At 36.0% G+C, this 20026-nt stretch overlaps 1 protein-coding gene across 1 annotated transcript; it reads right to left on the bottom strand.

Annotated features, from left to right (window-relative positions):
* Positions 1 to 18665: 18665 nt before the first annotated feature.
* LOC149835155 (uncharacterized) lies at positions 18666 to 19507 on the bottom strand. The gene has a single exon (XM_090010427.1). It carries the CDS (start codon positions 19464 to 19466, stop codon positions 19005 to 19007), a length of 462 nt encoding a protein of 153 aa, XP_089866553.1. The 5' UTR covers positions 19467 to 19507; the 3' UTR covers positions 18666 to 19004.
* Between the last annotated feature and the right edge of the window lie 519 nt (positions 19508 to 20026).

The raw sequence follows: 20026 nt of genomic DNA, 5'->3' as shown, positions 1-20026 counted from the left end.
ATGTTATTTGTTAGAATATGGTTCGTGGAGGTTATAGTGGTCGCTCATCCAGTAGTAGCCAGGCTCAGCCTTCATCTTCACGGGCTCCTGTGATAGGTATATCATATAACTAATTGGATGCTTGATTAGTTCAAATGCACATTCTGAGAATTTCTAATGTATTTTTTTACAGATGATGTTGCGCCTGTACACGACCCACCTACACCAGTTGATCACACAAGTCAACAGCCAACACAGGAAACAGGGTCTTCTCAGGCTGGCACAAGAAGACTCATTCGAATAGTGTATATCGATAATCGACCGTAAGTATTTTGTTTTCAATTATTGCATATCTTTTAAATATTTTATATTGATATTTACTGTGTAACAATTCATGTGCAGCACGAGGTTTGAGCCACAAGAAGTAGTACGGGAGATTAGGAATTCACTTCTTCAACATCTACCAGGACCAGTTGCTCAATGGAAAGAGTACCCAAAGGAGGTGTTAGACAGATTATGATCCTCATTCATGGTATACAGTTGTTCCTCATAGTTAATGTGTTTCATATTTAATTTATTTAAGCAATGTTTACTAACTTTCTGAAAATATTTGTAGGCTTCGAATCGCTTCGCAACTACGGTGGAAGAAAATGATGCAAGGAAGGTGTGGCAGAAGGTGGCTGCCAATCGATTTGCAGACATGCTGCACACTATGAAGACTGCAGCAAAAAAAGCATCTGGCGTAGTAGATGATCCATTACTGTGGAAGGGTCATGGTCCTATTACTATCAGGAGAGATTACTGGGATGAAATGTGCGATAAGTGGGCGGGAGATGCATTTAGAAATCGCTCTGCGAAGGCTGCACAAAATCGATCGAAGATGCCCGAAGCCCATCTACACACAGGTGGATCTAAGACATTTGGGAGCCACCTAAAGAAAATGGTAACTCATCAATATATAATATTAATTTTATAAGTATTGTTGCAAACTTGTGTACTAAATCTTTTGTCATTTAACTTCGCAGGAAGCAGAAAAAGGAGGCAGTGTACCATATAAGGATGTGTTTGTAGAAACACATAAACGGAAGACCACGGGAGTCTTCGTATCAGAGAAGGCGAGAACGACAACGGTATGTATTAATTCTATTAATAATCATTGCAATATATATGCAAGTTATCATAATGTTATCATTAATTATTAATGAATACTTTAAACATTATTTTGTAGGAGGCATATGAGCAACAGATGGTAGAGCAATATGGCGATGACGCTACTCAGCATCCATCATTTGATCCTACAGCATGAGTGACTGCAGCAGGTGAACCCAAAAAAGGTCGCGTGTTCGAGTTTGGGAGTAATATTAACACTTCACCAGTTATTGGTTCTTTCAGTTACGGCTCACCGACTTCTTGCGCCGACATAAGCTCCAAGCAGCCGACTATTCTTTCCGGTGATGATGTACGTCAGATCATTAATGAATCACTGAATAACTACTTTCAATACACCGTCGCCCCCTTTCTCCGAAATGAGATCAAGGCCGCTGTTCAGGATAGGGGATCTTCGATTCCAGGTCCCTCTCAGGTATAATCACATATTCAGTTTTTTGACTGCCTTAGAGCACATATGAGCATGCTATAATAACATATAGAATTTTTTTATTGCATTAGAGCACATATGAGCATGCTATAATCACATATAAAGTTTTTTTTTTGTCTGCCTTAGAGCACATATGAGCATGATAGAATCACATATAAAGTTTTTTTGACTGCATTAGAGCACATATGAGCATGATGGAATCACATATAAAGTTTTTTTGACTGCATTAGAACACATATGAGCATGCTATAATCACATATTCAGTTTTTTAACTGCCTAAGAACACATATGAGCATATTATAATCACATATTCAGTTTTTTGACTGTCTTAGCACACATATGAGCATGTTATAATAACATATAGAGTTTTTTTACTGCCTTAGAACACATATGAACATGCTATATATCATTTATGATAGAATCACATATAAAATTTTTTGCTTTGCCTGCCTTAGAGCACATATGAGCATGCTATATTCACATATTCAATTTTTTGACTGCCTTAGCACACATACGAGCATGATCGAATCACATATATAGTTTTTTGCCTGCCTTAAAGCACATCTGAGCATGGTAGAATCACATATAGAGTTTTTCTAGATGCCTTAGAACACATATGAACATGCTATAATCACATATTCAATTTTTTGACTGCCTTAGCACACATATGAGCATGATAGAATCATATATATATATATATATATATATATATATATATATATATATATATATATATATAACTTTTTGTCTGCCTTAGAGCACATATGAGCATGATAGAATCACATATAAAGTTTTTTTGACTGCATTAGAACACATATGAGCATGCTATAATCACATATTCAGTTTTTTGACTGCCTAAGAACACATATGAGCATATTATAATCACATATTCAGTTTTTTGACTGCCTTAGCACACATATGAGCATGCTATAATAACATAGAGTTTTTTTACTGCCTTAGAACACATATGAACATGTTATATATCATTTATGATAGAATCACATATAAAATTTTTGGCTTTGCCTGCCTTAGAGCACATATGAGCATGCTATATTCACATATTCAATTTTTTTACTGCCTTAGCACACATACGAGCATGATCGAATCACATATATAGTTTTTTGTCTGCCTTAAAGCATATCTGAGCATGGTAGAATCACATATAGAGTTTTTTTAGATGCCTTAGAACACATATGAACATGCTATAATCACATATTCAATTTTTTGACTGCCTTAGCACACATATGAGCATGATAGAATCATATATATATATATATATATATATATATATATATATATATATATATATATATATATATATATATATAACTTTTTTCTGCCTTAGAGCACATATGAGCATGATAGAATCACATATAGAGTTTTTTTATTGTCTTAGATCACACATGAGCACATGATAGAATCACATATAGTGTGTAATTTATTTCATTATATTTTGTTTATCAATACTGACTGTTCTTTTCTTGTGTAGGCTGCTAGCGATAATCAGGGTAGTGGAGCTGAAGGGACAGATAAAGACAATGAACAAGAAGACGCACAAAATCTTGGCGATGATTAGAGGACTGTATTGAAGAAGTTCTAATTTTTTTATTTTTCCTAATTGTAATTGTTGAATTGTAAATAATTAAACTTCTTAATTTTAAGGTGGAACGATTAATTGTTGTAGATTCTAGTTATATGAATTTTTTTGTGTGGTTTGTTTTTTATTTACAGGAAATATAAATTGTACAGGAAATAGAAAATATATAGTTCTCGGTATTTAATTTTCAAATAAATTTTTTTTCGTGTTTGCGACGGATTAGCGACGGAACCATCTGTCGCTATTCATATTAATCTAGCGACGACATAGCAACGGAAGTAAATCCGTCGCCAAGCCGTGGTCGCCGTTTAGTACCGGCGGATTGGCGACGGAATATAGCGCTCGTTATTCCGTCGCAATTAGCGACGGACCTGGCGAGGGAATAATTCCGTCGCCAGTTAGCGTCGAAATATTAGTGACGTAAGCATACTGTCGCCTCGTTGTCGCTAATCCGTCGCTAACCATGTTAGCGACGGATTAGCGACGGAATGTGGTCGTCGCTAATCTACTGCTTTGTTGTAGTGATGCTAAATAGGTTTTTCTATTTTTTTTTTAAATTCTGACCATACAGATGTGATCTATGTACTTCATTTTATAGGAATGTGATAGGTTTTTAACCAAAAAATAGGCTTTACAGTAACTATAGCTAATGTTAATCGTATCAAAACTGTACAAGTATAAACAATGAAGGAAAGCAATCTGTGCTAGGAAGGAGATGAAGTGAGTTGGCCACAAACACTTGCATTGGCCAGCACAAAAGAGTAGGCAAGTGCCTGAAATTCTGCCAGTATTGCGGCGAGGTTTAGGTTCATATTTTAGCTTTCTGACTGACAGCAGAACTCTTGAGTTAGGGAGTGAGTCGACGTTTCCCTCTGGCGTTCAGCACGTGTGCACCAAACGAGAGGAAGGATCCAAGCGCAAAATGTGATGCACTTTTGGTGTGCTGCTGCACCTCATCACTCGCCATTTTCGATATACAGCCTGTCAGCTGTGGGGCCCAACAGCACATGGAGAGTAATCAAGTGCAGCATCACGCCAAATATGTACAATCACATTGCACCTGGTCTGCTTTCACACCCGGCATCACGTTTTTCCAAGTGGAGCACAGTTGCCTTTGAGCACAGTGACAAATATCACGAGATTTGGGAAAATCTCGTTATAATAGCGCGAGAAATTACCTGAAAGTTAAAAATGGCAATTTCTTGCAATATATTTAAAATATCATGATTTTTTTGGAAAAACATAAATATTGTGATTTAAATGCAATATTTATATTTTTAACGGCCATTTTATCATGAAAAACCGTGTGATTTTATTTTTAAATTTGTTTATGCATATTTTCTTATAAAAAATACTTTTTATATTTTTTATTTAAATTTTATTGCCGAGATTTTGCCAAAAATTATGAGATTTAAAAAAAAAAAATCTTGCCAGTTGTTTACTGCCCAAAAATCATGTTTTTAACTTTTGTCACATGCCTCTGCAATGTTGTTAGTATAGATATCGATCCTGATTCAGTTGTATCTACTGATACTCAAGTGAGTGAATCGTTATGTATTGGTCAAATATTAATAAAAAATATGACATGTCAATCAAAATGTGACACATGTTAAAACTATTAAAATAATATTTAAAATTAAATTTTAATATTGTTTACATTTATTAAAAATAAGCGATTCAAGGGTGATGTGTATCGATTTTCTGCTGGTACAGTCGATATGTACCAATGCTGACAACATAACACTGTGCCTCGGAGAGCAACTCTCTCTCTCTCTCTCTCTCTCTCTCTCTCTCTCTCTCTCTCTCTCTCTCTCTCTCCAAAAAAAAAGTGTTTTTAACTTTTGTCATTATGCCTCTTAGTGTTGGAGTGTGTGTCCATGATCCGCACACTATGGCCTATTCATGGATATGCATGTGTTGTTTTCAAAATTGTTTTTTAATTAAAATTTATTTTCAACAGATTTTAGTTTTGGTCCGTTCCTAATATCTCTTGTTGTGCTTATCTGCAACAGCTGAGCCTGAGGAAAACCGAGGGAGAAATTATAAATAGTCATGCTCAGCCAAATGTTAAGATGGGAAAAAAATTCTAAGCAACTCTTACTGAGCTCTCTTGAAGCAAACCTCAAACATTATCTTTCTTCTTTCTCCTTCTTCTTTTCTTTTCTGAAACTCCGAGCAGCAAACCGTTCATGGACTCCCCTTTCTGTTGTGCACCCAACAGTGGTATCAGAGCTTTCAGGTGTCACTGATCCGAGAATTCGGTGGACACTACTGCTGCGATCAGGAATTGCTTTCGACACTAAAGTTGCAGAAGGGTGCCTATTGATCATTCATGCACACACAAGAAAATAGGATTAAGTGTACGTCAAGTAAGTCAAGGCTTCTTGGGGAAGCCCTTTTGCATATGTGCTTAAGCGTGAAAACTAGCACGCTTAGAGCTTTACCTTTCTGAAAACTTGTCTTATTTCTGCTTGTGCCTCAACGAGCCGAGGACTCCTCACTGTGTTTTTGTTATTCTTGAAAATAAGCATGTATTTCCTGTAAGACATAGCAAAATCACAGTAGTTAGTTATGTGCATTTGTTTTAAACCCCTTACTTAGTACATCAAGGATATTGCTCTTGCATAAACAACACAAGAGACAAGTTACAAGGCTCGCCCAACTTTGGGCAACCCTCTTTGAAATTGCAGGAAAACTGTGCATCTTCTTTTTGTTAAACCATAAACACACACGGAAGAAATATACATATATATATATATAATCTTGTTTGTTGCCGAAAAGTTGTCCGACGACCTCTATTTTCTGGCCGTCAAGAAGGAGCTTTGTCGGTTGTTTCTTATTCCTCTCTCCCAAATCATCAAACTCCTCTTGGAAAAGAAAACACCAAGCCTGAAAACAACACACAACAAGAGATAAGCTGGTAAAACAATAGAGATCTCAGGATCTATCGAAAAGTCGACGATAGGAAAACTGAGAAACTCAGAGTTTGTTGAAAAACCATCTGTCAGAAAACCGAAAAATATGAGATATCAACCAAACTGGGAAAAACCCATCGGTTTGCTTTGGGTTTTTCGCTGAGAGGAGCCTCAGGCGAGATCTAAAGACCCAAGCAGTCATCTGGCCTCCCCACCGTCAGAACCGGTCGGAGCTGTCAATTTTCCTTTCATTTTCCTGGTGAAGACTCGAGAGAGGAGAGAGAAGACCCTCATTAAAATGAACTGAAAATCGTGTTTGTTGAGTTTTATATGCCTTATTTTTAAAAGATGTGTTTACACCTATTTTTTTTAGATTTTCTACAAAAGACTGTTACAAGTCTTTAAAATTAAACCTGCATTCTTTTCTTTTTAAAAATTACTAAACAAGGGTTGCGTGGTTTAAAATTTCATAAAAATTTTTAAATTTGTCTAAAATACCAGACAAGTACCTAAATCTTTTATAAAATTATATCGACAGGTTTTTGCATCTTTAACCATCCATTCTTGATCTATTTCTGGTTAAAGACTTGTTTTTTTTGTTATTGCCTTTTGACTCCTTCTTTATAAAGTTATTAACATGGTTGTTCACTTGTTTTCTTGTTCTTGTCCTTCTTTTATAAATAAATAAATAAAAATTTAATATATATATATACATAAATAGAAAAATGACTAGTCATGTGTGTGCAGTCGAGTTGGCCAAAATTGACAAACTAAATGGAACAAACTTTCTCATTTGTAAAAGACACATCCCCTTGGCTCTAACTCTAGAAGGACTTGAATATGTTCTCTATACCTCTGTTCCTAAACCAGATAAAGAGGCATCAAAAGATGACAAAGATAAATATGGAAAATTCCAAAAAGATGACCTAATAGTTAAAACAATTATGCTTACTTATATGGATGATGACCTTATAAGGGTCTTTGAAGATTATACAATAGCCAAAGAAATGGAGGCAATCGCTACAAATTATGATACAACATCTGAAGTCCACATACAACTAATCCTAGAACAATACAACTCTTATAGAATGAAAGAGTCAGAAAGTGTGGTTGACCACGTAAATAGAATGTTAGTTATGGCCAAGGATCTAGCCATTGCCAAAAATGTGATCCCAGACCGGATGCAAGTTTCAACAATATTGAATAGCCTACCTCCTTCTTGAAAGATGGTCACAACGGCTATAAGGTTAAATTCCAAAAACCTAAATTTGACTAAATTACTCTTGCAACTAGCCATAGAACAAGAACACATGGCTAAAGAAAAGAAGTCCAAATTGTTAATTGCTCAAGACATCTCTTTATCCAATCGAGTACCCCTTAAAACAAGCAACTTTAAAAGAAAGGGTAATGGAAAATTCAACAAAGGAAAAGGTGCAGGTTTCAGGATCAACCACAAGGAAACAAAGGCCCTCAAGTTAAATGCGTCAAATGTGGCAAGCTTGGACACATACAGAGGAACTGCAGGACTAAGTTTCCAAACAACAAGAACAACAGAAACAATGGGAGGTACAACAACAACCCCAACAACAAAAATAAGGAGGTTGTTTGTGTGGTGTCAGAGTCTCTCTTCATAAATGAAGAATTGTCTTGATGGTGGGTGGATTCTGGAGCAACCCATCATATTTCTAGATCCACAGATGGAGCTCTAGAACTCAAAGAATTAGGACCAGGAGAACATAAAGTATACATGGAAAACAACTCATACTATGATGTTTTAGGCATTGGATCGTATCGACTTAATATTGGTGGCACCAATGTCCTTCTGAATGATGTTCTCTATGTTCCCTCTATGAGGAGAAATTTAGTGTTTATGCCTGCTTTAATAGGCAAAGGGTTTGAAGTTAGGTTTGTTCTTGGTAAAGTTACTATGGGAAAACATGGAAAAGTCCTGTTTGAGGGCAAATTTATAAAAGAACACAATATGTTCAAACTAAGTGATAAAAAAGGATCTCTTTCAGTTTATATTGATTGTGTCCTAACTGTTGATGTAAACATCTCACATAAAAGATTGGGACACATAAGTATTAAAAAATGAAGAACATGGCACAAGGCATTATTCATGTCTTCAATGAAACCTTGTTTGAAAAGTGTGAATCCTATATATACGGAAGGATGGCTAGAAAATCCTTTTCATCAAATGTTGTTTATGCCAATGAAATATTAGAAATAATGCATATTGACATATGTGAACCTTTTAGAGTCCAAACTCATAGTGGTATGTTATATTTCATAACTTTTATTGATGATTTCTCAAGATACGAATACTTAAATCTTATCAAACATAAATCTGAAGCTCTTGAAAAATTCAAAGAATATAGAAGTGAAGTTGAAAGACAACTTAGAAGGAACATTAAAATAATAAGATCGAATGGAGGTGGTGAATACACCTCAAATGAATTTTGTGAACATTGCAAAGAACTTAGCATTAATAGGCAAAGAACACCGCAACAAAATGGTATTGAAGAGAGGTGCAATAGAATTCTCTTAAACATGGTTAGTTCCATATTAGCAGGTGCACAACTACCCAAAATATTTTGGGAAGAAGTTGTTAGTACAACTATGTGCACTTTGAATAGAGTACCCTGCAAAGCCATCTCAACCAGTCCTTATGAAAGGTGGACTAGTATGAAACCAGACTTAAGTCATCTTAGAAGATAGAGATTTGTAGCTCATATAAAAATCTTAGATCCAACTATGAATAAATTGGATAACAGATCTGCAAGGTGTATCTTTATTGGATATCCTAAGGGATCTAAAGGCTACAGATTATATCATCAGAGGTTGGGACTGATTGAGAGTAGATATGTAGAGTTCCTTGAAGAACTCAATAATGAATCTAGTGATTCAATTGATGACCAATTTGACTTACTGAATCATGAAGAGCAATTAGGCAATGAACCAATTGCGGAACAGTGTGGCAATGAACCAACTGTGGAACAGTTAGGCAATAAATCAACTGATTTTGGTACCTCTACTTCTCAAAGACTAAGTGATCATAAAAGGTCTAGAGCTCCTCCATCCTATTTGGATGATTATTATGTGTATTTGTCTGAAGAGCTATGCTATTATGTAGACCTTGATGAAATAACCGATAATTTGACATATTCTAATGCAATAAAATCATATAAAGCATCAGAATAGAAGAAAGCCATGGATGAGGAAATTGAATCCATCGCAAAGAATAAGGTCTAAGAATTAATCGTTCTTCCTGAAGAAAGAAAACATGTTGGATGCAAGTGGGTTCTAAAGAAAAAATGCAAATCTGATGGAACCATTGAAAAATTTAAGGCTAGACTGGTGGCAAAAGGTTTCTCCCAAAAAAAGGGAGTTGATTACGCTGAAACCTATTCACCAGTGGCTAAGTTTGCATACATAAGGATAATTTTGTCTATAGCAGCTTTCTTCAACCTTGATATATGGCAGATGAATGTTAAAACTGCCTTCTTAAATGGTGACTTAAAAGAAACCATTTATATAGTTTAGCTAGAGGGGTATGTCACGAATAGTGACAAAGTGTACAAGTTGAAAAAAATCTTGTACGGACTTAAACAGTCACCAAGACAGTGGTATTTGGCTTTTCATAAAGCAATAACCAAGACTGGATATGTAGCCAATCAGTTAGACCACTGTGTGTATGTTTGGAAAAGTGGGAGTCACTTTTACATTCTATCATTATACGTAGATGATATATTGTTGACCGGGAATGATAATAAAATGATAGTCAAGACAAAAAGTTGGTTGTATACTATTTGAAATGAAAGATATGGGTGAAGAGCCTTATATATTTTGGGAATTAAAATCACCCAAGACAGAGAATCAAGAATTCTCAGTTTGAGTCAAGAAAGATATATTGACTATATCTTAAAGAAATATAGAATGCATGACTTGAAACCCATTGGTACTCCTGTCACTAAAGGAGTGAATCTGAGTAAAAGTAACTGCCCAAGAGAAGGCCAACAGAGATTGAATATGCCCTATGCGGAAGTTGTTGAAAGCTTAATGTATCTTATGTTGTGTACAAGACATTATATAAGCTTTGTTGTTGGTCTTGTAAGCAGATAACAGAGTAATCCTAGTTGGCCTCACTAGCAAGCAATTAAGAGAATATTCTGATATCTGAAAGGCTCAAAGGGATTACAACTAAGCTTTCAATCTGATAAACTTGACTTGATCGGATATTCTGATGCGAACTTTGCAGGTTGCAAAGACGACAACAAGTCCACCTTTGGCTATATTTTTCTGTTTGGGAGAGGTGCAGTAGCCTGGTCTTGTAAAAAGCATGGATGTGTGGCCTTACATACTCAGGAAGCTGAGTATATTGCATGTAATGCAGCCACAACCTTTGCAGTGTGGATTAGAAGGTTCATTCACGATTTAAAGCTTGATCTAGCATTTGAACTTGTTTAACTTTTCTGTGATAATCAGGCTGCTATCTCCCTGATGAAAAGCAAAGTTGATAGCTCAAAGAGCAAACATATAATGGTAAAATACCATTATATACATTATATGATTGAAAGAAATGAGATAAATGTTGATTATCTACCAACATCAGACACGATCGTTGATCCTCTTACAACAGGGATCCCTGAGGATCTGTTTTCAAAGCATGTTGCTCGCATGAGATTAAGGTATCTTTGATTACGATGGGAATCCTTAAAGGAAAAACCGTAATCTTCTATGGGAAGCCCACACTAGTGGGAGCAAGGTCGGCAGATTCATGGCCAAGTGGGAGATGTTGGAGTGTGTGGCCAAGATCCGCACACTTCGGCATATCCACGAACAGGGCTCGTTCATGGATATGCATGTGTTGTTTTCAAAACTATTTTTTAATTAAAATTTATTTTCAACAGATTTTAGTTTTGGCTCATTCCTAATATCTCTCATTGTACTTATGTGCAACAACTGAGCCCGAGGAAAACCGAGAGAGAAATTATAAATAGTCATGCTCAGCCAAATGTTAAGATGGGGAAAAAAATTTCTAAGCAACTCTTACTGAGCTCTCTCGAAGCAAACCTCAAACACTATCTTCCTTCTTTCTCCTTTTTTTTTCTGAAACTCCGAGCAGCAGCCCGTTCGTAGACTCCACTTTCTGTTGTGCACTCAACATTTAGAGCATCTCTCTCATAATTCTAGTGCTACGAAATTATACACATTCTGCTTGTAACATTTAGCACTTGTGCACCACCGTACATCAAGGACACGTTTTTAAATGGAGCATGATGCCTCTCTCTCTCTCTCTCTCTCTCTCTCTCTCTCTCTCTCTCTATATATATATATATATATATATATATATATATATTTCTCATTTTTGATGTATTCCATAAGTGGCTTGGTGGGTCCTGACCAGTCATGAATAAAGAAAAACATAGTGTAGAGAAAAACGAAAATTGGCACAACAAATTTTACTATGTTTTAGACTTAATTGTTTGCATTTTTACTTTTGATTACTTTACATATTGCAACTTCTATGCCGTGACTTAAGCTTATTGAAATTATATAGACCTACTGACCTAGTAGACTTTTTCCAAGGGTCAATTCTATTTTTATCGTGATCAAATCCACTAAAGAGAAGGTCTACTAAACATAAGGCTGAAATGCCATAATAAGAAGTTAAACAGAAGGCTGCAATGCCTGAAGTTTTCATCTATATATCCTGAACATGAGCTTTTTGCTTATGCCAACATCGCGGTAGCCGTCTGTTTGCATTTTGGATGAATGTAATTGTTCTGTTGATTTTTTAACTTTTCAAAATACAAAATGGACAGCCATGATGTTGGCATGAGCAAAAAAGCTCTTGTCCAGCATGACATGATTTGCTTCCATATATTTATGCCACTATAAGATCAATAAATGCATGCTAGCTTTTACGTGCTCATGTCAAGCATGGCCCAAGTTGGCCTCGAGTCAGCTCCCATGTCACCAATATCATTCTCGAGAGTTTCTCATATAAGAATGCGCTTGGAAGCTGGTACAAAGTTTTGCTTTTTTGATGTAAAAATCTTGGAATGATCTCATAAATCTATATATAGCCAAAGAATACATATCATGTCACACTTTGTTTTTATTATTCAACTTGGATCGTTTTTTATGTGGAATGTGATGCAACCAAAAACCCACAAATAGATACCGCTTGATTTATAACCACTTCATACTTCTTGGGAAGTCATAAAACAGACTTTCTTAGTAGGACATCTATTCAAAAAATATACTCTACGTCTCAAAATTTATTGAGCATATTTTTTTCTTTCTGCTACTTCATCTTATTGAAATTGATACAAAATCTCATGTTCTTTGCAAAAGTTGTCAAAATCTTTTGAATAGTATCAATTATCCTTATCTCCTTATCTGATTTCAAAACTTATTAAAACTCATTTTTTTCAACCAAGACTTTAAATTGCTTGAAAGTTTTAAAACCTTCAACTTATCATTTATGAAATAAACTCTAAATTTTCAAATAAAGTCATCAATGAAAGTGAGGAAATATGTGTGCTCTCCAAAAGGTACCGTATTAAGCGGACTACGTAAACACATGTAAACTATCGCAATAGATTCCTTTGCTCTTTATAAAATAATATGTGAAAAATTCCCACGATGGTATTTCCCAAGAACACATTCCCTACAAAATTAATTAAGATGATCAATTATAGGGAACTCTTTCATCATACTTAATTGATTCAATAGTTTTAAAACATCAAAAGTAAGGTGTTCAGACCTCAAGTGTTACAACCAAGGCTTTTCATTCATGTAAGCAATCAATCATTTTAGCACATTAGTATGTGCATCAAGCAAGAACATATAGTTCTTTGACATGCCAACTTTAGTAATTAAGCTATCATTTTGATATTTGATAATGATGATTAAGTACTTTAGCTGAATATTAGATCCTTTTTCTAATAGCTAGCCCAAACTCAAAATATTGTTTTTTATGATTGCAATATAATAAACATTGGACATGATGTCATGCTCACCATTCTTCAACTACATCAAAATTTTACATTTTATTTTTACCAAAAGTTGAGAAGCATCACCAATTGTTACCTTATGGTTAATTGATTCATCAAGTTCCACGAATATATCCTTCCTTCTGCACATGTGATTGCTAGCCTACTATCAAGATATCAAGATTTTTTTTTTGGAAAGCAAGTTGGGGTTACGCAGACCCCCACCAGTTATACAACACTACCATTGGGATTTGAATATGCAACTTCCCAATACAAGTTGACATGCACTAGCTTCTCCTACCAAATAAGCAAGAGTCTCTGCAGGCTAAGATATCAAGAATTGTATTAATCAAAGTCTCATTATTTGCATGTCAACAAGAAACTTGATGACACCTCATCAATTTTCTTTTTTACAAGATTTGTTTGTTCTTCATTCTCGTTAGAGTCTTTAAATTTACATTCAGTACTTATATAACTATATTTCTTATAATTGAAATATTAAACATTAGAATGATCATACCTTTGTTAGTTACTTATTCTACCACCACGATTTTTATTCTCTTGTGTTTGTCATCTTTCAACTATATTATTGGTGTTGTCAAAGCCACATTCACCTCTATTTGATTGGCCATGACCTCTTTGGCCTCTTCCTCTAGGTCCACCTCATGTTTCTGTTTAGAATATCTTGTTTTGTAAAACTTGTTTTAATAAAGCATTAGTCCTTTTACAAATATTAGTTCATGATATTGAAGAGATCCCATGAGTTGATCTATGGTTATAGTTTATAAATATTTAGACTCTTTTAAAGTAACAATGATGAAATCAAATTTTGTCTCTAAAGATCGTAGAATCCTTTACATGATTCGAGCATCACTCAAAATTTTATAATTTTTGTATAGTTAGTTAGAAACCACATAACTCTTGAAAGATAGTCCAATTTTGATACACTTTTCTTCATTTAAAGTTCAAACTCGACTCTCAAAGTTTGAAGTCAAACTTTTTTTTACCTTTTTGACATTCTTACAATAATTTTGAGAAATCTCTCATGCTTGCTTAAATTGGTTATCAGTGCAATCATCTCGAAAGTATATTCATTCACACCTTGATAGATGAAAAAGATAGTCTTGTTGTCTAACTTTTTATTTACCTTGAAAACCGCTTTATCAACTTTTGATAAGGTAATCTTTGCTTGAGCATTTATTGGTTTGATGTGTCTTTCATTGACCACCTCCCAAAACTTTTGAGAGCCCAACAAAACCTTTGTTTGGATGCACCAGTCCTCATAGTTGTCTTTAACAAATGAGGGACTTGAGCTTCAAGCATGTTGTTTGATGTCATTATAGCTTTAAAACTACTTTGAAAGAAAAAAATTTGAGGGAGCTCTCAAGCTCACACAAAGAAAGGTTCAAGAGAGATAAGCACTCGAAAATGACAATTTATTTAATAATATTTTTCATTCATACTCAAATTACATAGTTTATAGGTATATATAGAGTTTGAGGCTCTTTCTATGCACCTCTCGTGACAACTTTTGGCCTCTTTTTTATGGGTCTTATCTCTAAAGATGATTTTTTTAGCTTAATGACTTATTTAATGACTACTAATGACATGCACTACAATGATAACTACCAGTATGCCTTAACTCACATAACTCATGACTCATATAACTTTTCTCTTAACTCTTTAAATGTCATCTCAATGGCTCTACGACACATGTCTTACTACATGACCTACTACATTCATTACATGATTGAGAGATACCCACTATGTGCATGGATAACCTACATAATAAACTCACATTAACACTTTTTTCATGCTCATATTACATTATGCAAATACCAGCTTTGTCCATAAAATTTCTACACACCATATGTTAACTCTTAATTACATGACAAATTCAATGCTTGACTTTGACTAATAACCCAAAATTGGTTTATTTTCAACAAGAAGGCCTAATTCTAGTCAAAATGCATGGTTTATTTTCTAATCCTAATCATGAGTTTTATCAATTGTTTTTTAATGTTGGAGTCTAACATCTCTTTGTATCTAAGGTTTGCATATTGTCCAATTAGACTAGTTACAACCAACATTCAAGTTTGAGTTTGATTCATTGAATCATTCATGCATACAAACACATGTGTACACCTAAAATCAGCATAGATCCATCATCCATGAATACACGCATGTGCACGCGCGCACATAAGGCACTTGAATATTCAATCAAGTTGGTGTTCATATAGCCTATTGACAACGATGAATAATGCTTCCCATGGCTCTATAATGTATGAGACAAATCAGTAAAAGATAAATAGATAGGTTATTATTGGATCATTTGTTTAAGTTTATTATAAACTTCGTTTTTTTTAATATATCTTGACAAAATTCCTTTAAACTTCAAAATATTTGCATAATCTCTTGTTTGTCCTTGTGATCTCCATGAGTTCATGTTAATCAAAAGGTGGTTCTATAGTCCAAAGATTAGACTAAAAATCAAATGGGAATCACAGGCAATACTTAAGCCATACAAAAGAGTAGAACTGCCATTGTTCATTTATATATTTTGTAGTTTTCCATGTTTGTTATATATTTTTTTTAATTTTATGATATTGTGCTAAAAATTAATGTCATCTATGTCATTGTTTGTTTGTATATTTAGTTGTTTTTAACTTGAGAAGAAGTTACCATGTTGTGATGGTGATGAGATCATGGCACCATATCAAACTAGGGGCGGAGCCAGGAATTTAAGCTAGGGTGGGCATGAATGCACTTTGAAAAGAAAAAATAAAGCCTAATAAACTATACTAACAACATTTCCAAAAAAAAACAATTATTCTAAAACATAACTTTTACAAAAAAAACCCTAATTCCTACAAATATCATAATTATGTGTTTATATTAATTGATTAAAAACAAAACCCATAATATGTTAACTAAAATCAAACATTTATTATTGGTTATTCATGTATTCATGTCTAATTACCATTGAAAAAATAAAAAAAAAACTCTAAAAATCATAAAAACATCTATGCCATTTTATAAAAAAACAAATCAAAACATTAAATCCTAACAAACATCACTCATTTATAGGATATTTGATAAAAAATAAAGTTAAATTTTAAACTAAAAATAAGCATATGGAATCATGTTTAATGTTGATTTAAAAAATAAAAATACCTAATTAAATATTCAACTCATTAAAAAACCAAAATAAAAATCTAAATTGCTATTTAAAAAATGCATAAAAACTCTAAAACCTAATTAAATATTTATGCTACTAAAAAATCAAAAACCCATCTTCTAACAAATTATATATATATATATATATATATATAAAATTAAAAATATACACAAAACCCCTAAAAATCTAACTAAATTCAAGCATGTGAAAAGCCTAATTAAATATTCATTTCATTTAAAAAAACAAAAAAAACTAAATGCTAATTAACAAAATAAACAACCCTAAACCTAATTGAATATTCATGTCATTTAAAAAATTAAATCAAAGTGCATTCTAATTAAACCACATATACGCATGCTAATTAAAAAATATAAAAATACCTAATTAAACATTCATCTCATTGAAAAAAACACAATAAAGAATATAAATGCTGATTAGACAAAGAAAACACAAGAAACTCTAAACCCTAAAAAAAGAAAAAGCACAAGAAGAAAAAGAAGACCGAATGATATGTCAGGGAGGCAGCCCACCAACAGAGAGCCGGATGCAGGTGGCATGCCTACTGCCCTAACCCATGAGCAAACAGCAGAGAGAGAGAGAGAGAGAGAGAGAGCTGGGGTCGGGGTTGGGCAGGGTCACATTGTTTCCGACCTGGGTGGTGCTCACCATCACCCGGCCTCTCATGGACATGGCAGGTCAGGTGGGCACCTTGACCCAGTACCCTCTATCGGGGGATTTTCAGGTCAGGATGGACACTTGCCCACCCTAGCTTCAACGGCCCCTCTTGGATCAAACCCCACTGGTGCTAGGTGTGTTTATAGCTTTCATGTAAGGTAAGATGGGTGTGGGGCCCTTCCAGGTTTTACCTCGCTTCCGAGACGGTTTCTCACAGTAAAAAATATCGAAAAGAATTTACTGAAGTGAAGACTGCAAACCTTACTCTAGTTCATTGATGATTTCAGAAGCTGATATACGTGCAAATACATTTTCCGACGAAGCTATTTTATTCTTTTGTAAAGTATTGTAAGCCTGTCATAAATACTTGTAGAAGTAGAAGTGCAGTTTGACACATGATTGGGATGACTCATCTGTCTAAAACTGCAACCAGGTTTGTTTGAACTACTGACGTGTTCATGTATCATCTCTCTCTCATTTTCTTTCCACATTTCCTTTTTTTCTTTCTTTTCTCATTCTAGGGTTTTCCCCATGACAATTTCATCAAGAGATCTCTATGGTAAGATTCTGAGTGTCTCTCTTTTGTTGGCTGGCTTTCACCCAAGTACTCATTTACTGCTCTTGGACTGTTAAAAGACCCATGATAATTCACCATGTCTTCCTGAGTCATTCATCCAGGGATGTAAACAGTTAGGATTCAGATTGGATGTGGCCAATACTACATTCGACTAATTAGAAGGTCGTTAAACGAATTTGGATTCAGACTGTTAAAAGCTCATACCAGATCCACTTTTTTGCATGTAAACGGATTCAGTTTTTTGTCGGTAGAGAAAAATCTAAACTATATCTGCATCTTATTATAATCGAACGTGGTTTTGGCTTACCAAATGTAATGGAAAAAAATCCGATTGATTAACATCCCTGCATGCATCCCACGCATCTTTAGAAGAAGCAACACCCGACTTAACCCTTGGCGCGTGTCTGGCAGGAGCAGTTAGTGCACGTCACCTTGTATTGGGCCATTACAAGTTCGAATCCCAATGGTATATGATTGTATGCCTAACCCCAGCTTTCTCTGTCAAAAAAAAAATACACCCGGCCTAACCCAATCGGAATCATGTCCTGCTCACAAAAATAGGTCCGACCCACCTTCACATAAGCTGAGTGCCATGCAGTGGGGCCATAGATTACGTGGGTATTGAGGCCTTGTTCTTATCCACTGGCTACTCAGATTTCCCAGTATTTCCAGATTTCCAAATGCATGCATGGTGACAAGATTTTCAAATTCTCTCACGGATATCCTTCCGCAAAAGTGTCATATATTGTTATATCTCTTGTTGCAAGTACACAATTCCTCGAGAAGCCACGCCATCATAGTGAGAAAATATCGATGACATTCTCTTTTGGAAATATCACGAAAAAAGTTTTGGTCGACGTTTCAAACAACGGTGTTTTGAGAAAATATCACCCTTTTGATCGCAGTATTTATGTTTTTAATGGCTGTTTCACAGGAGAAAAAAGTTAATTTTTTTTTTTTGTATTTTTTGTAGCTTTTGGTACATTTTGTTTCTGGTTTTTTTTTATGTTGCAGTATTTTGCCAATAAAAATACAAAAAAAAATTAACTAATCACTATGGTCCCCCCTCTCTGGTAGATTGTCAACCCATCACAGCAGTCTCTGTCCTGTCACCAGCTGTATCCCATGCACCAAACCGATTCAAACTTAAAAAAAACATGGAACTATCTAATTATGTAGAGAGACTAGAGGAAACATCTTTACTGCAACGAAAAGATGGACATCGCCAAACGGTTCCGGAAATCACGATATATTTCACGAGAACCCCACTGAGAAAGCACCTTCTGGTCCTACGTAATCAAGAATTTTACTACGTGAGGAGTTACTTTACACTCTTCAGGCTTCACCCTCTTCAAGTTCAAGTTTCCATCTCCAAAACGGGACCGGAACAAAAGCTAACGAAAACGTAAGCAAAAGTTGGATGTTCCTGAACTACGAAAACTAGGCACGAGCCGTCTATACTGTACAAGCTAAGCTCGTCACAGATCATTGATCTCTCCCTTCGTCGATCGTATCGAGCCTGGTCCGAGCCCTCCGACCGTGCCCGTTGGTTCCCGGACCCCCACCGTCGTCGGCCACGGACCCGGCGTCGTAGCCCTTACGCCTGAGCGCGGAGCTCGCCTTGGCGGCGAGAGCGGCCATCTCGGCAGGTCTTAGCCGGTGGCGGAGCGAGCTCAGCGGCAGAGCGAAGTAGAGGTGGCCCGGCTGCAGCTCCTCGTCGGCGCCGACCGCCGACACGAAGTCGTCGAAGCCCATGGCGTCCGAGTGGCAGATGAAGCACGTGGGGTCCCGCCGTAGCACGTGAGACGCCTTCACCGGCGACGAGAACTCCTCCAGGTCGCCGTCCGGCAGCACCACCTTCGCCGTCGGGTGCCCTCCACGATCTGCCCCCGACGGCGACGACGACGCTGACGCCACGGCGGCCTCACACGAGGAGCACGAGCCCATGCTGCTCCACCACACGTGCGATACTTGCCTGGTGTGTGGGTGCGCTCGCTCGCGTGTGTATGTAAGAGAGAGAGAGAGGGTGAATGGTTTATATAGGCGAAGGCCAGGGGCAGTGAATTGTTCCCAGTGGGTCCGAACTAGAATATCTGCCGGATTCGTCGGTGTGGACCGTAGGGGAAACGGAGGTGTTTCTTTCCGTAGGACGAGAATACCCTTTGGCTATTCGTTTATGACCCGGCTCCTCAATCCGGCGACTCAAGCCATGAGCTGATCGTCAAGTTTGTCGAGCCAAATTGGTTCGACTTGGACCGCAAACAGATCAGGCACGGGTGCATCCAGACCCATTCGAATCCTAATCTGAAATTAGTAGAATCAATCTGAATCGTGATCCAATTTAAATTAGATACGATGATGCAAAGTTGAATCTAGATATGGAGCGATGATTGGGTAAAATAATGCCTGGATAAAGAGAACCCAAAACAAGGTTCTTAACATGTAAAATTTGCAAACCCAATGGTATGTTTTCTAACTGGTGGGGGTCTGCCTAACCCCAGCTTGCT

This window comes from Nuphar pumila, chromosome 6 (assembly GCF_984573655.1).
Source record: "Nuphar pumila chromosome 6, dmNupPumi1.hap1.1, whole genome shotgun sequence".
Taxonomy (NCBI): Eukaryota; Viridiplantae; Streptophyta; class Magnoliopsida; order Nymphaeales; family Nymphaeaceae; genus Nuphar; species Nuphar pumila.
This window is presented reverse-complemented; position numbering and strand designations above follow the sequence as displayed.

Coding starts and splice junctions, on each gene's coding strand:
- LOC149835155 (XM_090010427.1), bottom strand. CDS start 19,466: ATGGGCTCGTGCTCCTCGTGTGAGGCCGCCGTGGCGTCAGCGTCGTCG.